General features: G+C 40.6%; 1 protein-coding gene across 2 annotated transcripts in view; it reads right to left on the reverse strand.

Annotated features, from left to right (window-relative positions):
• NLRC5 (NLR family CARD domain containing 5) overlaps window positions 1-24,847 on the reverse strand; it is a 286,405-nt gene that overhangs the window by 172,339 nt on the left and 89,219 nt on the right. For both annotated transcript variants that reach the window (XM_077454771.1, XM_077454764.1), the window contains 8 exons: window positions 18,370-18,453; window positions 17,370-17,459; window positions 17,226-17,276; window positions 15,324-15,383; window positions 11,866-11,946; window positions 7,095-7,178; window positions 3,747-3,836; window positions 2,763-2,831 (listed from right to left, as the gene is read on the reverse strand). In XM_077454771.1, coding sequence (XP_077310897.1) covers window positions 2,763-2,831; window positions 3,747-3,836; window positions 7,095-7,178; window positions 11,866-11,946; window positions 15,324-15,383; window positions 17,226-17,276; window positions 17,370-17,459; window positions 18,370-18,453 — 609 coding nt within the window. The remainder of the gene's footprint in view (window positions 1-2,762; window positions 2,832-3,746; window positions 3,837-7,094; window positions 7,179-11,865; window positions 11,947-15,323; window positions 15,384-17,225; window positions 17,277-17,369; window positions 17,460-18,369; window positions 18,454-24,847) is intronic.

Genomic DNA, 24,847 nt, shown 5'->3' on the forward strand with positions numbered 1-24,847 from the left:
GTTAAAAACACTATTATGTTTTGGTCACACTCACATTGTGTCAAGATAAATACAGCCTAAGGATTCCACTGTGGCTGCACTCCCAAAACCACCTCAAGATCCCGACTGGGAAAGGGGAGTTGTGGACATTCAACCTAGCTGCCCAGATCCTGGCAGCACATCCGAGGTTTTCCACCACCACGCACGATGTGCAGATACTAATGCGCATGTGCCAAGTCCAGCCAGTGCTGCTCTCGGAGGACACACAAACTCACATGAGCAGGATACAGGGGGGAAGAGAGTGAGGACATCACACAGTTGCCATGACAACGCATTTCGGAGGCATGGTCTCCTTTCTCAGGTCACCGGGATTCGGGCAGCTAGGATGAACATCCATGGCTCCCCTTTCCCCTGTTGGGATCTGGAGGTGGTTTTGTAAGTGCGGCCACAGTGGAATCCTTGTGCTGTATTTATCTTCATTCAATGTGAGTTTGACCATTGTAGTGTTTTGAACTTTACCACATTAAAGCCGAGTTACACTAGGGCGGCTTTGCGCTCTCTTCTTTTGTGTTTTTTTTTTTTTACTTTTATACAAGCAGAATAAAAAAATTGTGCTACTAAAGATGGACTGCTATTTATGAGATATGGGAGAGGGTATAGATAAATACCCAGGACACCACTTTTATGGACTGTATGGTAGTCCCATTAATGCCTATGTTCAAATGAAAATGTAGCAGAACTCACAAGAAAATGTGATATCTGTACAAGGTATTTCATATTTCTAGATTGTTTTTCCAACCTGGTCATTGGCTCTTGTGTGTTTGTTGAGGGAGTGGGGGGCTTCAGGGTTTTCTTCCTATGGGTATTCTATTTAGACAGGTCCCAGTTAAGCCAGCCATAGACGGTTTGAATCTCTGACGTTTCAGCAGATTCAAACCATGTATGGGCAAGCTGAACATACCCAAGTTCTGGCAAGGATTGTGGAAGAGGAAGCAGATAGAGATAAAAATCGAATTTTCAAAATTTCAAAATCAAAGTAAAGTTCCACTTTAAGGTTTCTGGAGTGAATGCAGACCATGCGTGTAAAAGATTTCTGCTGAAGATGAGGATCAGCCAATCTGAACTCTTGTGCAAAGTTTGTGTCACTGGCGCAAAAATAAATAATGTGTTTTTTACATTTTTATGTGTTCTTTAAATTTTATGTGTCGGATTTGCCGCAGTCATAAAATACCCACCAATGGTATGGGATAAACAATGTAATATTATAGTGAATAACTGCTCTAACCCCAAAAATGAATAAATATGTCTGTGACAGTGAATACTAATTACATTACTAATTACATCCATACATTAGTAAGTAAAGACCCACTTCAACCTTTCTGGAGTGAATGCAGACCATGTGTGTAAAAGATTTCTGCTTAAGGTGAGGATCAGCCAACCTGAACTCCTATCCTTCCACTCAGCAAAGGTCATGTGACTTAGTGCCTATATTGCCGCGTACACACAATCGAATTGTCCGGCGGACTTGGTCCGGCAAACAATCTGGCAAACAATCCGCCAGACTTTATAATGAACGGACTTGGCGACACACAGACATTCCGAAAGTCTGGCGATTTCTAACGCGATGACATACAGCACGTACGACGGGACTAGAAAAAGGAAGTTCAATAGCCAGTAGCCAATAGCTTCCTTCTCGTACTTACTTCAGAGCATGCGTCATTCTTAGTCCGTCGGACTAGCACACTGATGAACGATTGTCCGCTGAAAGCCAAGTCTGGCGGACAAATTTTGAGTCAAAACTACTTTCTAAGTCCGCCGGACTTTTACGATGAAAAAGTCCGCTGGAGCCCGCACGCAATTGAATTGTCTGGCATACTGTGGTCCGGCGGACAATTCGATTGTGTGTACGTGGCATTACTCTTCTCTATCAACCAGAACTGCTAACACGATTTTTCATTAACGCCCAAATACAGCAGGGCCATCTTTAATATTGATTGGACCCTGGGCAAAACTTTTCTTGGGGGCCCCCTCCCCATGCAGTTTCGCTCTCCACCTGCTCTGAGACATACAATAAATAGCAGCTAGACTCGAAATCAGTTTACTGAATCAGATCAGGCAGCTATTGCGATTGGTTGCCAGAGGTTTCAGTGTATCATTACCGCTCACTGACTGGTTGCTAGAACACATTACAGCTCACTGGTTAGTTGCTAGAGGTTACACCACATGATTTCTGCTTGTTGATTGGTTGCTAGAGATTACTGTGGATATGACCTCAAGGGGGCATGATATACATATCAATGCCACCGGCCGCCTCTATTTACATATGAAAGCCGGTAATTTACATGTAAACACAGGGTCTCCAGGTAAGTCATCTGGGACACAGCACAGAACTAAAACCTCAAGGGGCGAGGGAATTTAAACTAGGATAGTTGGCAAGTATGAAGCAGCTGCTTTGGGCCCCACAACAATGACAGGGCCCAGGACAGCTGCCCCTTTTGCCCTGCCTTAAAAACGGCCCTGAAATACAGCCAAAACATTTTGTTCCTTTTGGACACACTTTTGGAACGTGATATACCTCCACAGGTTTATATTGTGCCATTTCTACCCACCAGGGTCACAGACAGCAATAAGAACCTGCCAGATGTACTTAACTCTTCCCAAGTTTATCTAAAAGTAAAATCAGCAGAGTAGAAGGAAGAACAAGGCATGGTCAAGGAAAGCCCAGATTAAATATATTATGAAATACAAAGAGACTATTTTCTTTAGCATATTGCAAACATTACCTAATATCTCGTTGGCCGTCATTATCATTAGTAGTAGTGAAATGAAGAACCGCTGTTTGGTTGAAACTGCTGCAACAGAAAAAAAATAATGGACACAAAAGCAGAGCAGTATCAGTAAAATCTGTATTTTAATCATATAAAATACAAAAAAGTAAAACTATACAAAAATTTTATTTTGGTTTTTAAACAATTTGATAATTAGCATACACTTAATAGGATAACGGAAATAACATTGCGGTCAGATGCTAAAGAGTTTTTCTACTTCACACATATCTATCAAATTCAAACCCTAACAGCCCGTTCACACCTGAACGTTTTGTAGCCCTACGCCTGAAGCTACAAAACGCTGGAGGGGAAAAAATCCATTATTCTCAATGGAGATGGTTCACATCTCCACTCCATGTCGCCTGAAGCACTACGCCTGAAGCTCAAACAAGTTCCGGACCCTTTTTTGTCGCGCGAATTGGGCTGATTTGGGCGTTTTCATTCCCATAGAAACTAATGGAAACGCTCGATTCGAACGTTTAGTGCGACAACGAGCGTTTCTACGGGCGTTTTGACGCTGTATCTGCTCAAGAAAAAATAAGCAGATGAAAAATATTTTTCCTATTGGCTGAAAAAAAACGCCGAAGTTAAAAAACGCTCGTTGTCGCGCGTTGTAGTGTGACAAAACGCTCGTTGTCGCGCGACAAAACGCCGGTAAAAACGTTCAAACACGCTACGCTCAGGTGTGAATGCAGCCTAAATCTCTTTACAATTAAATGATAATATTTATTTTCATTAAAAATAATATAGCATAGAATGCGTTGTATTGTATTGTTATTAACAATTAAATTTCCATTTCATTGTGAAGCCACTGCAATTTTCTAAAGCTGTCAAAAAATTCAATGCAGTATGGCAACCTGGAGGAGTTCTGTACACAGATGATGCCACGGAGTCTCTTTCATGTAGGCTAGGTAAAAATGATCTATTCAATGTTCTTACCTGGCAAGTATTAGTTTTATGTGGGGACAGGATTGCATGGAAGAGCTGAGCTGTAATACTCCTTCTTCTGATATCTGTGTTTTGCTGAGACTAGAACAGAAGCAATAGTTTTATTTATTAGCTGAGAGGATGTCACTTTACTCCACAAAATGCTACACCAGCACAATCTACGAGGCAGGTTATCATGCAAAGAAGCCTATGCTGGTAGGTCGGGTTGTCTTAAGGTCCATCGATGGACTTTGGGCTTGGGCGAAATAAAAAAGTGCAATGTGCTTTCAGGTGTATTCGAGATCAGTTTGAGATACTTCTGAGATCATTCAAAATTCATTCACAGTTGACTTGCAATAAACCTCCCTCTAAACTGCATCCATAAGCTTCCAGAGGCTTTCGTGTTCCTATTGACTTGTATGTTAAGAGAAGCAGATTTGTTGTGAACAAAAGCTTGTTGACACAGGCCCTAAGGCTCCATTCACATCTATGCATTTTACAGGCGTTTTTGGGCATTTCACCTGGGTTTTTTCGTGTGCTTTTTTGAAACATTTTTGGACAGGCGTTTTGAAGTTGACAAGTCTCCAATGGAAAGCAGTAAAAACACCTGTAATCTGCCAAAAAATAAGCTCATGTACTTTTTTGAGCAACGGGCGTTTTGTTTAAGGCGACAGAATGCTCAGATGTGAACAGGGGCCATTGAAATGAATAGGATTTGTCTTGTTAGGCATTTTTAGAGCTGAAGCTTAGAGCAGAAAATCACCCAAAAATGTCTACCCTGTTTCCCCCGAAAATAAGACCTAGCGTGATTGACGGTGATGGCTGCAATATAAGCCCTACCACCTAAATAAGCCCTAGTTAAAGTCCTTGTAGGTCTTATTTTCAGGGTAAGACTTATTTTTGGGGAAACGGGGTAGGGCTTATTATATTGCAGCCCTCACCGACAATCACGCTAGGTCTTATTTTCGGGGAAACAGGGTAGGTGTGAACCAATCCTAAGTCTTCTCGTTATTGGTCATAGCTGACCTGACCCACAACAGACATGTCTATACATAGTCAAGTCCTACAAACATGGATGGTTGGCAATGACACTGAATATCTGTAGAGCATGAGGAACAATAGTAGAAGCCATGAGAACTGCACATGTACACCACAGTCCAAGTGTGACTACATTTTCCATATTAGTTATTCAAAATTAACCACTTCCCGACCAGCGCACGACAATGTACGTCGACAGAATGGCACGGGCAGGCATATTGGCGTACAGGTACGTCCAATATTCAATGCCGCCCTGCCATCGGGAGCGCGCCGGCGGCGGCGCGCTCCCGCGCTGGTCGGGACCCCCGTGAGTCCGGTCGCGGGACCCGCGGACTCGATCGCCGTGGGCATCCCCGCGATCGTCTCACGGAGCGGCCGAATGGAGGAAATGCTGTGTAAACAACATTTCTCCATTCTGCCTAGCAACTAGTGACGCTGATCTCTGCTCCATGTGATTGGAGCAGAGATCAGTGTTCACTAAATGAAAGCCCAACCCCCCCACAGTTAGTAACACACCCCTAGGAACACTTAACCCCTACACTGCCACCCACTGGTTAACCCTTTCACTGCCAGTGTCATTTACACAGGAATCACTGCATTTATATAGCAGTGATTACTGTATAAATGACAATGGTCCCAAAAATGTGTCAAAAATGTCCGATGGGTCCCCCACAATGTCGCAGTCACAATAAAAATCGCTGATCGCTGCCATTACTAGTAAAAAAAAATAATAAAAAATTATTAATAAAAATGCTATAAAACTATCCCTATTTTGTAAACGCTATAACTTTTGCGCAAACCAATCAATAATCGCTTATTGCAATTTTTTTTTACCAAAAATATGTAGAAGAATACGTATCGGCCTAAACTGAGGGAAAAAAAGTTTTTTTATATATTTTTGGGGGATATTTATTATAACAAAAAGTAAAAAATAATGCGTTTTTTTCAAAATTGTCGCTCTATTTTTGGTTATAGCGCAAAAAATAAAAACCGCAGGGGTGATCAAATACCAAAAGAAAGCTCTATTTGTGGGAAAAAAAGGACGTCAATTTTGTTTGGGAGCCACGTCGCACGACCACGCAATTTTCAGTTAAAGCGACGCAGTGCCGAATCGCAAAAAGGGGTCTGGTCTTTGACCAGCAAATTGGTCCGGTCTGCAAGTGGTTAAAGAAGATAATTTTCAGCCTTAAAAACAAGTTGCAACCAATAAAATTAAACATTTTAATTGACCTTTTTTCTTTAATAATTGGACTGCATATATGATGACAGGGTGTGACATCACTTCAGATCCCTAGCTTTAGAATTGACATTTTTAATGTTTATTTGGCTGCATGGCAAAGGCCAATTTAAACAAAGCTCTGGTTAAGGGGAATTTGCCAGATTTTACTGTTTGATCTGGTTACAACTGCGAGGCACTGTAAAATTGTAATAAGACAGATATTTATTAGATTGTATATTTTGTATTTTTCTAATTCAAATTTGAAAATCTGATGTACTTGCCAGTGGCTGCAGTGCTGATAGTTTTTAACAATATGCCACATTGTTTCATTTTATATACATTGGGATTGGTATAGGGGAATTTTATTTGTTTTTCCCTTCGGTGTAGGGTGGTATTGTATAACCAATTTTGTACCAATAGAGTTATTCTGGTATGTGACAGGTGCCACTTTGCTCTTCTTTTCTCTTTTGATATAGTTAAAGTATAACTAAAGGCAAAACTTTTTTTTTAGTTTTGGATGGAGGGGAGATGGATTAGAACACGTCAGTTTATGTTGCCCGCTGTGTCCCCATTGGGGGGATTTACCCTCTCTATTTGTCCCGTTTACCATTATCATTGAAAGTGAAAGTTAAAGAAAACCCAAATTTTGGGTTGTCCCCACGAAAAGTAGTAGAGAGGAAATCTTCCAAGGGGGACACTAGTTCTGATGACCTGGGGTCCCCAAGAGATTCCATTAAATTGCAGGGATTCCCTCTCACTTCCTGTTTGGCTATGGGAATCTCCCCAATGGGACACAGATGGCAAAAATAAACCTTACAGGGGTTATAACCCTCCCTTACTCTATCCAAATGAAAAAAAAAGAAAAACGTTTTGTCTATAGTTCTACTTAAATTTGTGGAGGCTTGCCCATGATTTCAGATTGTGCTCACATTATTCTATATTTGTATTATATACCTGGAAGTACAGATTTTAATGTTCACCAAAAACACTCTGTTGATCCCTACTCAGAATCTACCCACAAAACCTTAAGTGGACTTCAAATCAACAGCTTTCCAAATGTCCTATTTATGAGCATTTCTGGTGATATAGCTCAGATATCTTACTTTAGTTCTCCAGCAATGTGCAGTTTAGGCAGGGCTTTAATCAGCTTCTTACATCCAACATTTCCAAAAGGATTTCCAGATAAACTGTAATAGACACAAAAAATGATAGGACTATGCTGTTTATCGTTCAATATGTGGGGTGGTTGGCTTAATGTGCTTGAAAAGTGCATAGCCATTCTTGAGAGCTTGATAATGGATTGGGTTTGGTCTGCAGCACTTCCCTGCACCTTTGGCCAGCTGCATTCTATTTGATGTAGAAGCGGACAATTCTAATAACAGACATCTCCACGCTGTGCCCTGTAAAGACTTTCATCTTCCGTCTCTCTAGCCTGGTATGTGCCTGGTGTGTTTATGGCCAAACTATTAAATATTAAATGGGCTCCTGCGCTCTATATGGAATTAGGGAGTAATAGTCTGATTAACTGGATGCCGCAAACACTTTCATGAGACACCTACTCATGTAGTCAGATAATAAAGAAAAGGGGAGTAGTGTTGCGCTTCCAAGAAGAGTGGAGCACTAGATTAGAACTAAAAGAAACGTAATTATTAAAAATTAATAGAGTGTAATCTAATGGTGTGTGATGACGTTAGAAAGCTTAGAACCAGCCCCAAAAGACTATTTTGTTAAAGTTGAAATCAAATATATCAATGAAAATAACCAAGCACAACGTGGGAAATAGTATGCCCCCCAACTAAAGTGCTCATATGAATCAAGCTGTGTATAAACAACAAACATAAAATTGGATATCAAAGTGCTAAGTGCATCTTATAACTGTGAAACAAATTTGTATCAAAAGTGCTAAGTGCATAAAATAAACGTAAAACAATTAGAACACACACAGTAATCTGACTGTGAAACAGATTTGCATCAAAAGTGCTACGTGCATATAGTAAACATAAAAACAATTGGATCACACACAGTAAACTGACTGAGTGAACAGAGTCCAGTGAAAATATCAAATATCAATATAAAGTGACTCCATGGCGTTGTGGGACAATACCGGGGGACTTCATTCATATTTTTTGGACCTGCCCAGCCATTGTTGACTATTGGAAGGAGATACTAGGGGTCATTACACAGGTCACCTCCATATCACTCCCACTCTCTATAGAAACTTGCATACTGGGCCTGCTAGATCATCTAATTCCCACTGTGGCGCGGCGCACCCTAGCTGGGCTACTTCTCTTCTATGCCCGCAAGGCCATTGCGCTCAGCTGGCGTAAGCCCACTCCCCCTCTCTCCCTGTGGAAAAAATTGGTGAACGAAAGCCTGCCTCTCTACAAGGACTGCTATGTTAATAGAGGTTGCCCGCAAAAATATAACAAGGTCTGGTCCAGCTGGCTGGCGGATGCCTCCACGGCCTCAGACCCACAGCCTACTTAACGCATTTTCGTTTGTTAATAAATAGGAATATGCACCAGTGGAAATGTTATATATCTGAGTAGCGTGGTTTAGTCCCGAGTCGTCCTACTGCACATGGAGACGGCTCTCTGTGGCCGGTGAGATGCCTTGAATTCTCCGACATGTTTTGTATGTAACGCACTGTCTTATATTGCAACTCTTTACACGTCACGCCTGTAACACTAATCGTGACCAATGTATGTGTTTTTGTTTTTGTTTTTGTCTGTTTTGTTTTGCTTTTGGTTGCTTGTTCACTGTCTAAATTCCAATAAACAGATTTGCAAAAAAAAAAAAAAAAAGTGACTCCATGCTTGCCTCCTCAAAAATACACCAGGAATTGAAGTCCCCCCCCCCCCCTTCTGATTCCTGGTGTATCTTTGAGGAGGCTGCATACACGCTGTATTTTATACAGCGGGGAGGTAATTACCCAGTGTGTACACTAACACGTGGAATCACCTGTGTGGAGGAAGACTCGTTATGCACTTTACAAGCACGGAGTCACTTTATATTGATATTTGATATTTTCACTGGACTCTGTTCACTCAGTCAGTTTACTGTGTGTGTTCCAATTGTTTTTATGTTTACTATATGCACGTAGCACTTTTGATGCAAATCTGTTTGACAGTCAGATTACTGTGTGTGTTCTAATTGTTTTACGTTTATTTTATGCACCTAGCACTTTTGGTACAAATTTGTTTCACAGTTATAAGATGCACTTAGCACTTTGATATCCAATTTTATGTTTGTTGTTTATACACAGCTTGATTCATATGAGCACTTTAGTTGGGGGGCATACTATGGCCAAACTATTATCGTTGGGGTATACCAAAATCAACCAAAAAAATCTTCCTCTGGTGATACATCATTTTAATACAAGTTTTTTAATCCTCACCTAAGGTTTTATTGTGTGTCCCTCTTCCAAGTCTTATCCTGCACATGTCAGTTCTTAATATCTGAAACTAAGACAGCTAAGAAGCTCATAAATAAGCTTACAGATCAAAAAGGTGAGTAATAATTCCTTAGATTTAAGTGGGCAATGTTGACATTTCTGTAATATATCTACAGAGAAGTATAAATTTGAACAAGAAGATTAATTAATATTTTGGGCTAAACAAAGTATGTATTTACTTTTATTATTATTATTAATGTACTTCAATATCCATTCTTTAGATGTTTATGGTTTACAAATTTAAGTAGATACGGAGCATTGGGTAGAGTAGAAAAATGCACAGATACACAGTATAGCCCGAAGTACTCTTGAACAAATTCTTCATTGGCTACATATCCAAGAATATCCATTGGCTACGTATCCAAGATGCTAACGTGTTTCAGTTTACACAGCCTTCCTCGTGGCACACCATAGCATAGCATGCTATGAGGAAGACTGTGTAAGCCGAAATATGTTAGCATATTGGATACTGTATCACTTTATATGTAGCCAATAAAGATTTTTTCCAAGAGCACTCTTAGTGGCCGGCTAAACATGTTTTGGACTTATTGCTTTGGAAGTCAAACGCCCTAGCCAGAGAAACGATCTGTAGCATCTGAATCTTGGATATAGCAGTTGAGCTTAGGTAAGATTCACTTTCATACTGCTATATAGTTTGCTTGCTTAAGAAAAGCCATGTCTATCAATTTTAAACTTAAAGGAAAAAAAACTGCCCAAAAACATTGCAGAATGTTGCTCAAGTGCCCTGGTGCCCAACCTGCTGCCCGGGGAGTGGCATGGGGTTCTTTGGCACCTATTATGTGGCCCCCGGTGCTCTTAAAGATAGTAGTAGTCTGTGTTTAGGTGCCTCATCAAGCCAGTAACAGCAAAATATTCTTTAGACTGGCTATTAGTATGTAAATGGTTTGGGGGTATTTATTTTACAGTATCTTTCTTTTTTGTGGTGTCCATTCACTTTTGTCTTGTTGTGCTATTTTTTCTTCTAATCTTTCGTAGTGCTAAATATCAAATGTGGCACAAGTCATTTTAAATGGGGGCATAGGGAGTAAAAATATGGACATTGTCAGGGCCTGGACTTGAACCTCTGCTGTGTCTTGTGATGACTCTTCTTACTAAGCTACCTGAGATGCTGGACAGCGCCCTGTCTGATTCATTGGACAACCTTACCTTGTGCCTTGATGTCTGCTGAACCTTGAACTCTTTGCTCCTCCCATGAACTTTCTGATTTAAGGCAAGTCTCTACACTTCATATTTTGCCATCTGTCATCCATATTTTGCTACCTCTCGTTATTGACCCTTGGCTTGGCTACACTTCTGCCTGATCCCAACCTGCAACTAGTCGTTACTGACCTTTTGGCTTGTTTACTGACTATGCTTCTGTTTGATCCTTACATGCTTATGCACTACTGGATCTTGGCTTGCTCACCTCCTGGTGGGGCAATCCTGAGGACCACGACCTGGTACTAACACGCAGCTAAATCCATCTCCACCATCAGGAGTTCTGGTGAACACCAGTTAGTACTTAGACTCTCAGGTGAGCCTGCGTCATCTGCCAGGGTGACTGCCTGTGTACCTATTCTGCTGGTCGGTGGTAGTCCCACAACTGGTATAGCAACTGGTCTTTGAGCCTGACCCCTGATCATGATAGACACATTGATTTGTCAAGGGTCTGTAATAGCAGTAAACATTCTCATGTAACATGTCTTCAGTTTCTGTTACCTGAAGCACGCCCCCAATCTTCAATAATTCCTATATCATGTTTATAGTTTCTGACCTCCTCATGTAGTATACCTTCAGTCTCTGTTCATCTTTTGTTGCATGCTTGTAGTCACTTATTACCATCCCTTGTTCCTGCATTCTAAGACAGCTTTCTGCAACATTACATTTGTTAAATATTATGTGTGGCACTTTTGGTTTTGGCTGGGGTCGCAATTGCGGCCCTCTACATAAAGGAAGTTGACCACCACTAATCCAGGGAATTGTTTAATTGCCTTTGGGGATCAGAAAGGTATATTTTAATCATATGTTGTTGTTTTTTTTTCTCTGGATATCAACTACAGGTTTAGGAATTTTAAAATACTGGGTGTTTTATTAAAACATTTTTTTTTATGTTTAATATTTTTTTCTGGACATCAGTTGCTCTATAGGAAAAAAAGGTTCTTCTTGGCTCCTGTGGCGCAAATGGATAAAATTCTGAATGAACTGTATTTTAGAACTAAGTTATTCTTTGACTTTTTTGGCATTTGGTGTACAGAGTCTTTGTAGCTCTATTAAATAGCTACTGGTCTATCATACTTCCTGCAGTATGAGTAACTCCCCCACCCTTGTGTTAAAGTCTTGTATTTGCCCTTTGGCTGATGCACTTATCATAGCAAAATAGAGATAATGTTGTTGGGTTTATAATTTACTGTGTAACATACTTCAAGTAGGAGAGATTCAATTTAGTAAGGATGCGAATCAGCTGAGGAAGGTTTTTGCCAGTGAGGTTGCAGTTTTGAAGACTGAAACAACAACAAAAAAAGAGCATCAATAAATAAAATTATATTTACAAAGCATGCAAAGCTGAGAAAGCACATTTTAAGTCTACAATTAAAAGATAATGTTCTGCATAATGAAAATGATTAGCAATGGCACAAAATGACAGGTCATGTGCATTTATTGTGTTAGGTCCTATGTCGATGAGTCTTGTTTTCCTGTATTTGAGGTGCAATTTCAATGCACAGGTCAGAAAAATCCTTATAACTTTAAAGGAGCAGTAAACATGTCAATTTAGAGACTATATTTGACCTGCTTTGCATTGCATTTTGCTGGATCTCTCTGGACTCAGCATGTCCTACTGAGATGCATTTAAGCAGCAGTAACAAAAAAGACAAAAGCAGCCTTTTCATATCGTACACTGTATTTTCAATTTAAATGCAGTGGAATGCGTTTGAATGGAAAATGCATGTGAATGGAAAATGCCAATATGAGCCTTTACTGTGAGTTGCAGCATAACTGAACTAGTGAATGCTCATATCATTACTCCCCTCCTGCCATTTACAGAATTTAGTAGATAGGTGTATGGCGGCAGAGATGGATTAAGGATTAATGGGGCCGAAGGGTAGCAGCTTTGACTCTCTCCATTCCTTCAAATGATGAGCTCGGTTTTGTTTGGATCTAATTCTGAACCTGCCTGAGCTATGCCATCGGGAAGTGGTCACTGCGGACTGACAAACATATGCGACGGAAGCATTCCCCGCCCCACAGCCACATGTATGCAAGTGTGTGTATATGCATAGCTGAGAGGTGGGGAACTCCTTGGTCTCTTATAAGGCTAGAGGGCGAAGGGGATTTCTGCTGGATAGTGCTGAATCTTTTTTGGAGGGGGAAATTTTGGATTCTCCTGACCCCTACACTCTACATTACCCACCCCTGACTCCTGCACTCTTTTCGTTTTATACTTCCAAACCCTATGCATTACACAACCCGGTCCGCTATTCTGTGCATTATCTAGCCCTGACCTCTACTCTGCTTGTCATATATTCCTAAACCCAGCACTGACTGCCGCACTCTGTGTGTTACACACTCCTGACCTTTGAACTATATGCATTTTGCACCCCAAACCCTTGAACTCTGCCTTATGTATTCTTAAGTCTGACACCCACACTGTGCGTTATGTACTCCTGACACATCCACTCTGTGCATTGCATACCCCTGATCCCTGCACACTGCCTTACAAATTCTTGCACTATATAAGCTATACTGTACATTACAAAGTTCTCACCAATGTGTTCACTGTCTTACGAATGCTGGTTGTTAGGTGCTAAGATATCCCCAACTATTTTAATGAAGTTCTTCTTTAAGAGTGTTACAGTGTACACAAAAGAATATTTTATGTAAACATGTCATATTTTTCTAAATCATTGTGCTGAGTTTTATGTGTCTATGAGACTCTTGATTGTGCAACTGCAATGAAAGCATATTTTAAGGCCTGGGCTTTGTTTAACCATAATCTTAACTTCCTCCTAATATTAACAGTAAGGTCACCGCATTACCGCACTGAATTACTACTCTCCTTGGGATGCTCAAAGGTGCCTCCGTTTTTTTACAATTAAAGCAACACCCCTGGTGTTGAGGAATATTGTCCTCTCCAGGCCACAATAATTTAATCACATCCACTTTTTGCTGCAGCGTGCTATGTGCACCACAGGTCACTATCTCTCTCAAGTGTCCCTCATTCTCAGTTCTAAAGTTGGTAGGTATGCTAATAGGCAGCCTGGTTTGCATCCAATTGTGTCACTAAAACTGGAATACCTTGCTGTTTTTGGCAGCTGAGCAAAAGAAATTAGCTTGATTGCTCTATCCCTGCTATAAAACGTGGATGGACAAATGTCCATCGGAAGAGGGGCTGCATCTGATTGAATGCGGCTGCTGTTCAGCTGACAATTTTCCTAGTGGATCTTTCAACTTTTCAGTCGAAAGATTCAGGGAGGAAGGCTAAAGGGCCACCCACTAACCAAATTTCAGCAGGTACATCAGGAACTGGCTGAAATATGAACAATGTATGGCCAGCTTTAGATGCTTAATAAATTATTGGTGTTTCCTATTTTTTGGTATCTCATAATATGATATTTTCATAATGTTGTATATTGTAGACATCTTTCCATCTTTAAATGCATAAAATTGTGTCAAGTATAGTGATCATTCCATTTCTTGTGGGTTACTTTAGTTTTTTCATTTCATCAGCTGTGGGTTTGTACATTACTTTTATAGGAAATACAGAACTGTGTGGCTAGTAAATGGCCCAAGAATGATGGCCTAGGAAAACAAAGATTTGAAGTCTAGTCCTGGACCCATGATGACAGATTTTTGCTGTCAAACAATTAAATATACCTTTTATTATGTAAAACAGTATAGTTGTCAGCAAATTAGGCATTATTATTAAATCAATATCATGTCGTCTTCATAGATTACAAAGGATGAATTTTGCAACCCTTGAAATTTTGCCAAACTAGGCTTAAAGTGATTGTAAACCTAAAAAAGAAAAAAAAATGATCCTGATCCTTTAAAGCAGAAAACACAGCATCATGCTTGTGTCATTTGTCCCCTCTATGTTCTAAAAAACCTGGTTGATCCTGCCTGTTCCTGTGTCCCCCTATGTAAACTGACCTAGGTAATCATGGCTGCTGGTCCATGATACCGTGGTCAGTTTATGTTACTCCCTCATCCCTCGGTCTATCCTCTCTTCCCCTCCCTCCCTGCCTGTCAGCCCGGGAGTCTATGTGTGATTCATCTCCTCCCTGCCCCTCCCCTCCACTCCCTTGACTATAGCTGTAAAATTACTACTGAGAAATCCTGTAATCCCCTCTCTTACAGGAAGATATAACATGCAGTATCTTTGCTTTTTGAAAATTATTCTTCAAAATACTGTATTTACAGCTCCACTGGGTGCTCACGTGAGCTCCTGCCGCTCTTCTCCTCTCCTCCTGGATGACCTCAGCGGGGAATCTCAGCCCCTCCCACTGTAGTGCTTGGATTGGGGAAGGAGAGTGTCGGCAGGTCATGTGAGTGCCCAGCAGTGCTGTAAAATAAGGTATTTTGCAAAATAATTTTTGAAAAACACATACTGCACATTGAATCTTCCCGATCCTGATCTTTCAGATATCCAGGCTTTCTCTTTATCAATAAAATATTTGCTCATAATCTGCCTGATGCTATCATTACTAACCTTTTATATAAATTAAATTGTAGCTGAATCTATTTATATTTTCAATACAGTTTACTCACAGAAAGGTATAACTCTACTATAGGATTTATAGCATATTATAGTATAGTATGCTTGTACGTAAATTAGAAATGTATTTTGCTTTACTTATGATTAATAAATATCTTATGTTACCTTAGTCTTATCTCGTTCTTCTCAGTAGTTTCAGTTCGAGCCTTTTTGGCCGGAGGAGAGCTGCAAGTAAACATTAGTTCATTATATTCACCTCCCAGCTCTCCTAGTTTTGCCAGATAAACCCAATTCTTGTTAAAGCAAGGCAGTAAGGTTCTCTTAAAGTGGCCATGTTTCTTAAAGAATGCAGGCTTAAAATTGTACAGTATTTGAGGTTTGCAAATGCTAGGTTAAATGCCAGGCTCTTCTGACAACAATTTTTAAAATATTCACAAGTTGTGTACACAGGAGGGGACACCACAAAGGTATAAAAAGCCTGCTCATTAAATGGCATACAGCAATATACAACATCAGCACCTTCATTAATTGTACTAAGCAGAGAAACTGACGAAAAAAAAAAAATGTTTTCTAACCTCGGGGGGAACAGGCAGTAACCATACAGACATTGTGAAGAAGGGAGGATCATTGATGTTAAACCAAGGAACACAGAAAAAAAATAACAGGAAATTCTGCTTCTTTTGCTGGAATTTTGGATGTGTCTGGTCCAACGTCAACAGTGGGACCTTTTCAGATTTGCTGAAAATGAAATTGGACCTCAAGAGTGAAAATGTCAACACTGGAGTGTCCAAGAGGTACAAATAACAGCTGGTTTAATTAGCATCCCCATTGGAAAATTTGCCCTCTATTCTTGTTCTAGTGACGACCCAAAATTTAGAATGTTTTTTCATATTCACACCTAGTGATAATAGTAAACAAGACAAAAAGAGAGGGTGGATCTCCCTAACGGGGGCAAAGACAGCAAACAGAACCTTACAGGTGTTCTAATCCCTCTCTACTCTATCCAAAAAGGAAAATAAAATAAAGTTTTGCCTTTAGTTATACTTTACTCCAGCCTTTCCCAGCCTAATGGTTCCTTTATAGATTGCTAGGGGATCCTTGAGTAGTTTCTGCCCTTCAGATTTGTAACCTCTGACATCAAAGATCTTTTAAGATACGGGTGTCAAACTGGCGGCCCTCCAGCTAGTGCAGAACTGCAAGTCAGTCCCATGAGGCATTGCAAGGCTAACAGTTACAAGAATGGCTCGAAAAAGCAGAGGTATGATGGGACTTGTAGTTCTGCAACAGTTGGCGAGCCACCAGTTTACAATCCTGTTTTAAGTTGTCTGTAATATGGGGATTCTTCCTACTGACCACAAATCTTAGCCCCTGTACACACGGTCGGATATTTCGACAACCAAATCCGTTGGATTTTGTCCTTCGAATCTTGTTCGAAACTGTTGCATACACACGGTCGGACAAAGTTGTCGAAAAATCCGATCTTTCAGAACGTGATGACGTAATTTTGTTACGATGGGACTACGTTCAGGCTAGTAGCCAATAGCTTTGATGTAGAAATTTGATCTGAGCATGCGTGGCACTTGGTCCGATCAAAATTCTCTACACATGATCGGAGTATGTCTGATCGGACCAGTTTGTCGGGAAATATTTCCAACAAGTTGGAAAATTGGGTCCGACGGATATCAGTCCGATGCATACCACACACAGTCGGATTATCCGACAACACAGTCCAATAGGACACATTCCGTCAGATTCTCCAACCGTGTGTACAAGGGCTTAGGAGCACTCATTCCCACTGACCATCACACAATTGTCTCGTGATTCTGTAGCTATAGTAATAATAAATATGGGATCCCTGAGACCAGAAATATATTTGAAGGGTTCCTCCATGTTAAAAAGGTTGAGAAAGGCTTCTTTAATCTACACATTTCAGTGACCTGAGGAACGAGCAGTATAGGATAGAAAATGTCATAGTGATGGGAAATTTTTTGCTTGACAACATAAGAGAAGGATATCTAAAAAAAAAGTATTTTTTATTACACTAGTATAACATAATAATAATGTTACCTCTGTGGTTTGCAATACCCTGTGGAGAAGACAGCTGTAGAAGTGTCCCTCCTGCAGAAAAGTTGTGGAATATAAATACTTTTTTTTTAAAGAAAAAAAAAACGATAGAAGTGCGGTCATTAGTATAGAACTAATATTACTCACGTTATCTGTATATCTCTGATATTGTGATGTGTAACAGCTGACTTTACCAGTGACAGAATATTTATCGTATTTAACTCACTGTTGCTTAGGCTGAAAAACACAAAACAATCTGTATTTTTATGGTGGTTTAATATCTATGCATTAAAGAGAAAAAGAGGTGAAATAGTTAGGAGAAAAGAAGAGTAATAGAAAGGAAAAAAGTAGGCAACCCACTGGCTTTTTTGTGTCTTTTATATTTTGCCTGGAGTTGAGCTTTCAATTATTTCTCATAATTCATATATTACATTGTTATCACATCACATAGGAAATGTATGGTCTTGCAGCGCCTACTGTTGCTTTGTGCTTTTTCATAACACCCATTATTGCAAAAATTGAGTTAGGCTGCCTATTTACTATTGACGCCTAGACATCAAACAGCCAGCTATCCACTGATGAAAAGAATGAGTGAGAAGTGCAAAGAGAGCTCCTGACAATGACATACAGTATTTGGAAATTTTCTCAATACGAAAAATGAACAAAGCAGACACATACAGTACAATGATAATACATACATTTTTAACAAATAGAAATCAAGGAAAAAAGGATCAAAATATATACAACCATCTCTATGGTGAATTTGTTGACACAAACTTATTTTATCCATTACAACTTTAAAATCAGCAGAACACATTGGAGAGCAGGCATCAAACCCTGCCCAGGTCCACCAATCCTGCCCACGTTTTTACAAAGCCATGCACATTTAGGCATGCTCTATGGCCCTAAAACTTCAAGTTCAAGCTCATCTTAGAAATGGCACGTCCATTTTCAAAACTATCAAAATGAAAATGGATCCTTCCATGTGTGGGTTCCACTGGTAACTCTTACCAGGAAATTAAAAAAGATTAAGCTGACATTTTACATACAGAGCCTGAAAATCCAAAATGACTAACTTACCTAAACAGTATCCTGTGTATAATGCAAGTAAAGTGCTAAAATAAAATATTGAGCTGATATCACTTACTCTAAATGCTTTAACTGATCCATCTCAGAAAATAATTCAAGCAGAATGCCCATGTCCTTAAGTTTCAGATAGTTACCTTCCAAGCTAGAAAAGTAAAATGCTACAAATGATTAATGATGAAAAAGTAAACTTAGAAACAGTTTTTTTTTCAGTTGATTTTATGATTTGTTAAAATTCTGGCAGCTTTACAACATAATACAAATTTATTGGCTGCATATTGTATTAGTGCTTATGATGGGTTTCCACTAGTGGGGGCTGGTGCACGATAATTTGGGGGGGGCGCCAACCATTGAATCGAGTCAGTCCACCCACCCTCCCCGGGGAAATAAATGCGGGGAATGTGCCTCCCCCCGCGTGATGGACAACCTTTTTAACCCCTCCCCTGTCCAAACTGGGGAGCGCTGATGCAGGTTAGCCAATTCAGTGGTGGCTGGTGGGTCGGTGGGTCTTCCACTCCGGCTTCTAGGCGTTCAATAGGATCGCTTGGTGTTTTGGCCAATTGGGAAATGGGTCTTATAACCCGCTTCCTAAATATTCATTCGCTGTTGTCACACAACTGGGTGGGCTTGGAGCGCAGTGCTCTGCGCCCCGAACCTATCCTTTTTTAAGCCTATTAGAGCCTCTGGCTCTAATCACATGCTTAACCCCCCCCCCCCCCCATGGAATCCATGGTCCAGTGTCCCTATATGTAGATCAGGGGGCCGAATGCATGGATAGGGGAGGTGGCGCCCATGCGCCCTCTATGAACAGGCTGCCACTACTGTGTAGTAAACATAGCCTAGTTTGTCAAAGTGCCGAATCAGTGGCAAGCAATATAGCATACTTTATATATGCTTCACATTGTATTCTGCTGCAATTTCAGCCAAAGCCTATAATGTAGTTAATTTATCACAGACAGTGTTCCTTTCTATAGGATGAAAAATGTGGTAAATATTCCCACCAGCGACACAACCTTCTGTATTAAAATCTGTGCAATAATTAAACTTATATGGCTGATACATAGCCACATATGGAAGACTGGGGCACATAAAAGGTATGAGTGTGGGGAGGGGGGTGATGATTACACAGATAAGGTAGTTTAGTTGGAGAGACCCCCCCACTGCTTGAAAATGTTGAAAATTATATAGGATAAAATATAGCATTATATACTTAAGATTACAGAAATGGTGAAAAGCATGGTTCTTTATCTTTGTTTGGCTTTACTGACATTTTGGTAGTAATTCTCTTCTGGGTTCCAATGTGGTGTAGTGGGTTTTGTAACAATTTTTCTATTTGGGTCCCCGAATTAAAAAAAAATTGGATTCCATTCTGCGTCTGTTCCCCTAGGTTAGTCCCTCACTTCTGTTTGACTCCTGAAAAAGGGTTATGCCCTGTACACACAGTTGGACATTCCGACCACAAAATCCGTCAGATTTTTTCTGACGGATTTTGTCCGAAACTTGTGTTGCATACACACGGTTGGACAAAGTTGTCGGAAAATCCAATCGTTCGGAACGTGGTGACATCCGTTGCGTACGACGGGACTACGTAGAGGCTAGTAGCCAATAGCTTTGGTCTCGTAATTTGATCTGAACATGCGTGGCACTTTGTCCATTGGAATTCTCTATAAACGATCGGAAAAGGTCCGATCTGATTTTTTTGTCGGAAAATTTGCGTAATATAATCCGATCGGACCTTTTCCATCGGAATTTCCGACCGTGTGTACAAGGCATTATACTCACTGGACTTTTCGGTGAAAAGACTGGCTCAAGCCAGCTTTAGACGCCTATATGCATGCCTTTCTTCATTTTGAGTCAAAACTGGTGGTTATTAAAACTGTGGACTGTTCCCGGATAGCTCAACGGTTGCGAGTACTACCAGACTGAAATATGGGACTATACTGCTATGCCTCAATTTTGTTACTATTCTATGCCTTTACCATTCTTGATAGCCTCATCAATGTAAAAACGTATACTATATTGTATTAGTCTATTTTGTAAAACGAATAAAAACAATTTCAAAAGTTTAAAAAGTAACTCCACTTTTTTTGAGAAAAAAACATTCCCCTCTGGGTGATCTACAGTATGTGCATTACAAAGATTTTGACAAACTTTGTTGTAGATTCTTACTTTTTGTTATTCTGAAGAAATCCCTGTGCATTTGTCTGTGCCCATGTTCAGAAGTGAGTCTAATGGGAGTGGCTTCATATTTATCAACCAGCTGCAGCTCCTGCAAAGCTCTAATGAGGAAAACTGCTGGGCCTTCATCCCTTTAACCGCTTCAGCCCCGGAAGATTTCACCCCCTTCCTGAACAGAGCACTTTTTGCGATTCGCACTGCGTAATTTTAACTGACAATTGCGCAGTCGTGCGACGTGGCTCCCAAACAAAATTGATGTTCTTTTTTTCCCACAAATAGAGCTTTATTTTGGTGCTATTTGATCGCCTTTGCAGTTTTTATTTTTTGCGCTATAACAAAAAAAGAGCGACAATTTTGAAAAAAAACCCACATTTTTTACATTTTGCTATAATAAATATCCCCCAAAAATAAAAAAAACATTCTAAAAAAACTTTTTTTTCCTCAGTTTCGGCCAATATGTATTCTTCTACATACTTTTGGTAAAAAAAAATCGCAATAAGCGTTTATTAATAGGTTTGCGCAAAAGTTATAGCTTTTCCAAAATAGGGGATAGTTTTATGGCATTTTTATTAATAATTTTTTTTTTTACTAGTAATGACGGCGATCAGTGATTTTTTTCATGACTGCGACATTATGACGGACACATTGGACATTTTTGACACATTTTTGGGACCATTGTCATTTATACAGCAATCACTGCTATACAAATGCACTGATTCCTGTGTAAATGACACTGGCAGTGAAGGGGTTAACCACTAGGGGGCAGTGTAAGGGTTAAGTGTGTCCTGGGGTGTGTTTCTAACTGTTGGGGGGCGTGGCTATGTGTGACACGTCACTGATCTCTGCTTCCGATCACAGGGAGCAGAGATCAGTGACACTGTCACTAGGTAGAACGGGATGCTAGTTTACATTAGCATCTCCCTGTTCTTTCTCTCCGTGAGGCGATTGCTGGTATCCCCGCTATGATCGAGTCCGCGGGACCCGCAAACCTACTCACGGAGGTCCCAGCCGGCGCACGCGCGAGCCGCCAGCGGTGCACATGCAATGGCACAGCTGCAAATTTAAAGGGAGGTACAGGTACGCTCATTTGCCCAGCCGTGCCATTATGCCAACGTACATCGGTGCCCGCCAGTCAGGAACCGGTTAACCAGTTCCGGATGGCCTTCCACACATTTACTGTACCTGTACATTGTTTCGTGCAGTTGCCACTGGGTGGTGCGATCGTGCACTGATTAGACAGAGGATGAGGCAATCAGCAGGAACAGGGACCCGATGTACGCTGGCCACCCGCAATCATTTCTGAGCAAGGCAGAACGCCGATCTGACAGGGGAGAAGATAAAGATCTCTGTCTTCCCGCAGTCAGAGCACCCAGTCTACACCCCTTCCCTGCCAGTGTCATTAGTACAGTGACAGTGCATATTTTTAGCACTGATCACTGTATTAGTGTCACTGGTCCCCAAAAAAGTGTCAAAAGTTTCAATTAGGTGTCCCATTTGTCCGCCGCAATGTCACAGTCCTGCTAAAAATTGCTGATCGCCGCCATTACTAGTAAAAAAATGTAATAAATAAAAATTCCATAACAATATATCATTGTTTGTAGATGCTATAACTTTTGCACAAACCAATCAATATATGCTTATTGGGATTTTTTTTTTTTAACCAAAAATATGTAGCTGAATACATATTGGCCTAAAATTGATGAAGAAATCTGATTTTTTAAATTTTTTTATTGGATATGTTTTATAGCAGAAAGTAAAAGATATAATTTTATTTCAAAAATTGCAGCTCTTTTTTGTTTATAGCTCAAAAACTAAAAACCGCAGAGGGGTTCAAATACCACCAAAAGAAAGCTCTATTTGTGGGAAAAAATAAATCAATTTCATTTGGGTACAGTTTCGCAAGACCGAGAAATTGTCAATTAAAGTAACGGAGTGCCATATTGTAAAAAAATGGCCTGGTCATTAAGGGGGTAAAACCTTCTGGGGCTGAATAGGTTAAATGTGATTTCCTATTGGGATTATCTTATCAAAAATAAAATTTTTGATGCAGAGGATGCCTGAAATCTGACTTGTATCTTAGGCTGCATTCACACCTGAGCATAGCGTTTTCAAGCGTTTTTTGCGGCGTTTTTTACCGCGATTCGCTGCGTTTTTTACCGCGTTTTGTCGCAAAACTGTGCAGGGCAAAAGGTCGCCAAAGTTAAAAGAAGAAAAGTGCCCAAATCAGCCCGATTCGCGTGACAAAAAAGGGTCCGGAACTTGTTTGAGCTTCAGGCGTAGGGCTTCAGGCGACTTGGAATGGAGATGTGAACCATCTCCATTGAGAATAATGGATTTTTTCCCCTCCAGCGTTTTGTAGCTTCAGGCGTCAAGCTACAAAACGCTCAGGTGTGAATGGGGTCTTAGTGCAGACTTCTAGGAGAACCAATGAGCAGACCTCCTCTCTCCTCATCCTGCCACACTATCCGGTTCAGCAGGGGAGAAAGAGAAAGAAGCTGTGGTGCATGGTCTCAGGAATGCCCAGGCCCTGCAGCTCTGAATTAAATCTAGTTGAAGATCAACACTATACCCCATACCCTGCTCCTACTCCATCAACGCTATTCACCCCAAGAAGGGCTCAAGCTGCCTCGAGATACATCAAAAATTTGGATGCTTTATCGGTCACTTGCCAAATTTCAAACCATCTATGGGTGTTTCTGCTTGACAGGAGTCAATCTAACTGATGGAAAACATTTGTCAATTGGCAGCTTACAGCCAATTGGCTGCAGCCGCTGATCAGTGTATTCTCAGTGTATGGTCAGCATTAGTCAAGATGTGACTTCAATTTTAATTCCGCATACACACGACTGGACCTTTCGACAGACTAGGTCCGATGGTCTTCCCGACGGACTTTAGGCTGAGTTCCGATGGACTTTTCCTAACGAACCAAAGTCCGACGGATTCGAATGTGATGATGTACGACCGGACTAGAATAAGGAAGTTCATAGCCAGTAGCCAATGGCTGCCCTAGCATTGGTTTTCGTCCGTCGGACTAGCATACAGACTAAGGGATTTTTCGACTCAAGTCCATCGTAAAGATTTGAAACATGTTTTATTTCTAGGTCTGTCGGACTTTTGGGGAAAAAAAAGTCTGCTGGAGCCCATACACGATCATAATATCCAACGGATTCATTCCGTTGGACCTAGTCCGTCGAAAAATGTCCGGTCGTGTGTACACGGCATTAGGTATCATGATTTCAGTTCTAAGGTGAATAGAGCTTATCAAGCCCACACAACACAGGTTGTAAATGCAGTGGTCCTTGGTAGATATACAGATACAATTATGAGTAGCCTTGGTTGGGAAAATAGGTTGCACTTTCTAACTGTGATAGCGTATATGAAAACTAGACATGTGCAGAGTAAAATATTTTGTTTCGGAATTTCGTTTTCATCCGAAAACTTAATTTATTTAGTTACTCCCGAAATTCGTTTTTATTTATTTCGTTTTTCGTTCAAAAATTGCATTTGTCCGAAAATCCACATGAATTACGGTCGAATCTGTCTTTGAAGGCTTATGGTGTCTGTCGAATGTATAAAGAAGATTCGACGGAGCTAGTATATAGCATACTTTAGAACCCCTGTTAAAGTCTATAGGACTCCAACGTTCAAAATCTAAAGTGCTAATTTTAAAGACTAATTTGCAAGTTACTGTCCTAAAAAGTGTTTGGGGACCCAGGTCCTGTACCAGGGGACATGTATCAATGCAAAAAAAAGTTTTAAAAACTGAAGTTTTTTCGGGAGCAGTAATTTTAATAATGATTAAAGTGAAACAATAAAAGTGTAATATTCCTTTAAATTTCGTAGTGGGGGGTGTCTATAGTATGCCTGTGAAGGGGCGCATGTTTCTGGTGCTTAGAACTGTCCCTGCACAAAGTGTCATTTATGCAGGAAAAAAAGTCCTTTAAAATCACTCGCAGCTATTATGAATTGTCGGCTCCGTAATACAGAGAACACTCATTGAAAGTCATTGATAAAAAAAAATAAAGAAATAAATAAAAAAAATAGCGTGGGGGTCCCCCAAATTCAATTACCAGGCCCTTCAGGTCTGGTATGGATATTAAGGGGAACCCCGCGTCAAATAAAAAAAAATTGACGTGGGGGTCCCCCTAAAAATCCATACCAGACCCTTTATCCGAGCACGCAACCTGGCAGGCTGCAGGAAAAGAGGGGGGGACAAGAGAGCGGCCCCCCCTCCCTCCTGAACCGTACCAGGCCACATGCCCTCAAAATTGGGAGGATGCTTTGGGGGTCTGTGACCCCTCAAAGCACCTTGTCCCCATGTTGATGAGGACAAGGGCCTCATCCCCACAACCCTGGCCGGT

The sequence above is a fragment of the Lithobates pipiens genome, unplaced genomic scaffold (genome assembly GCF_037356315.1).
Source record: "Lithobates pipiens isolate NorthernLeopardFrog02 unplaced genomic scaffold, aLitPip1_a1.2 Scaffold_10, whole genome shotgun sequence".
In the NCBI taxonomy this organism is placed as follows: domain Eukaryota; kingdom Metazoa; phylum Chordata; class Amphibia; order Anura; family Ranidae; genus Lithobates; species Lithobates pipiens.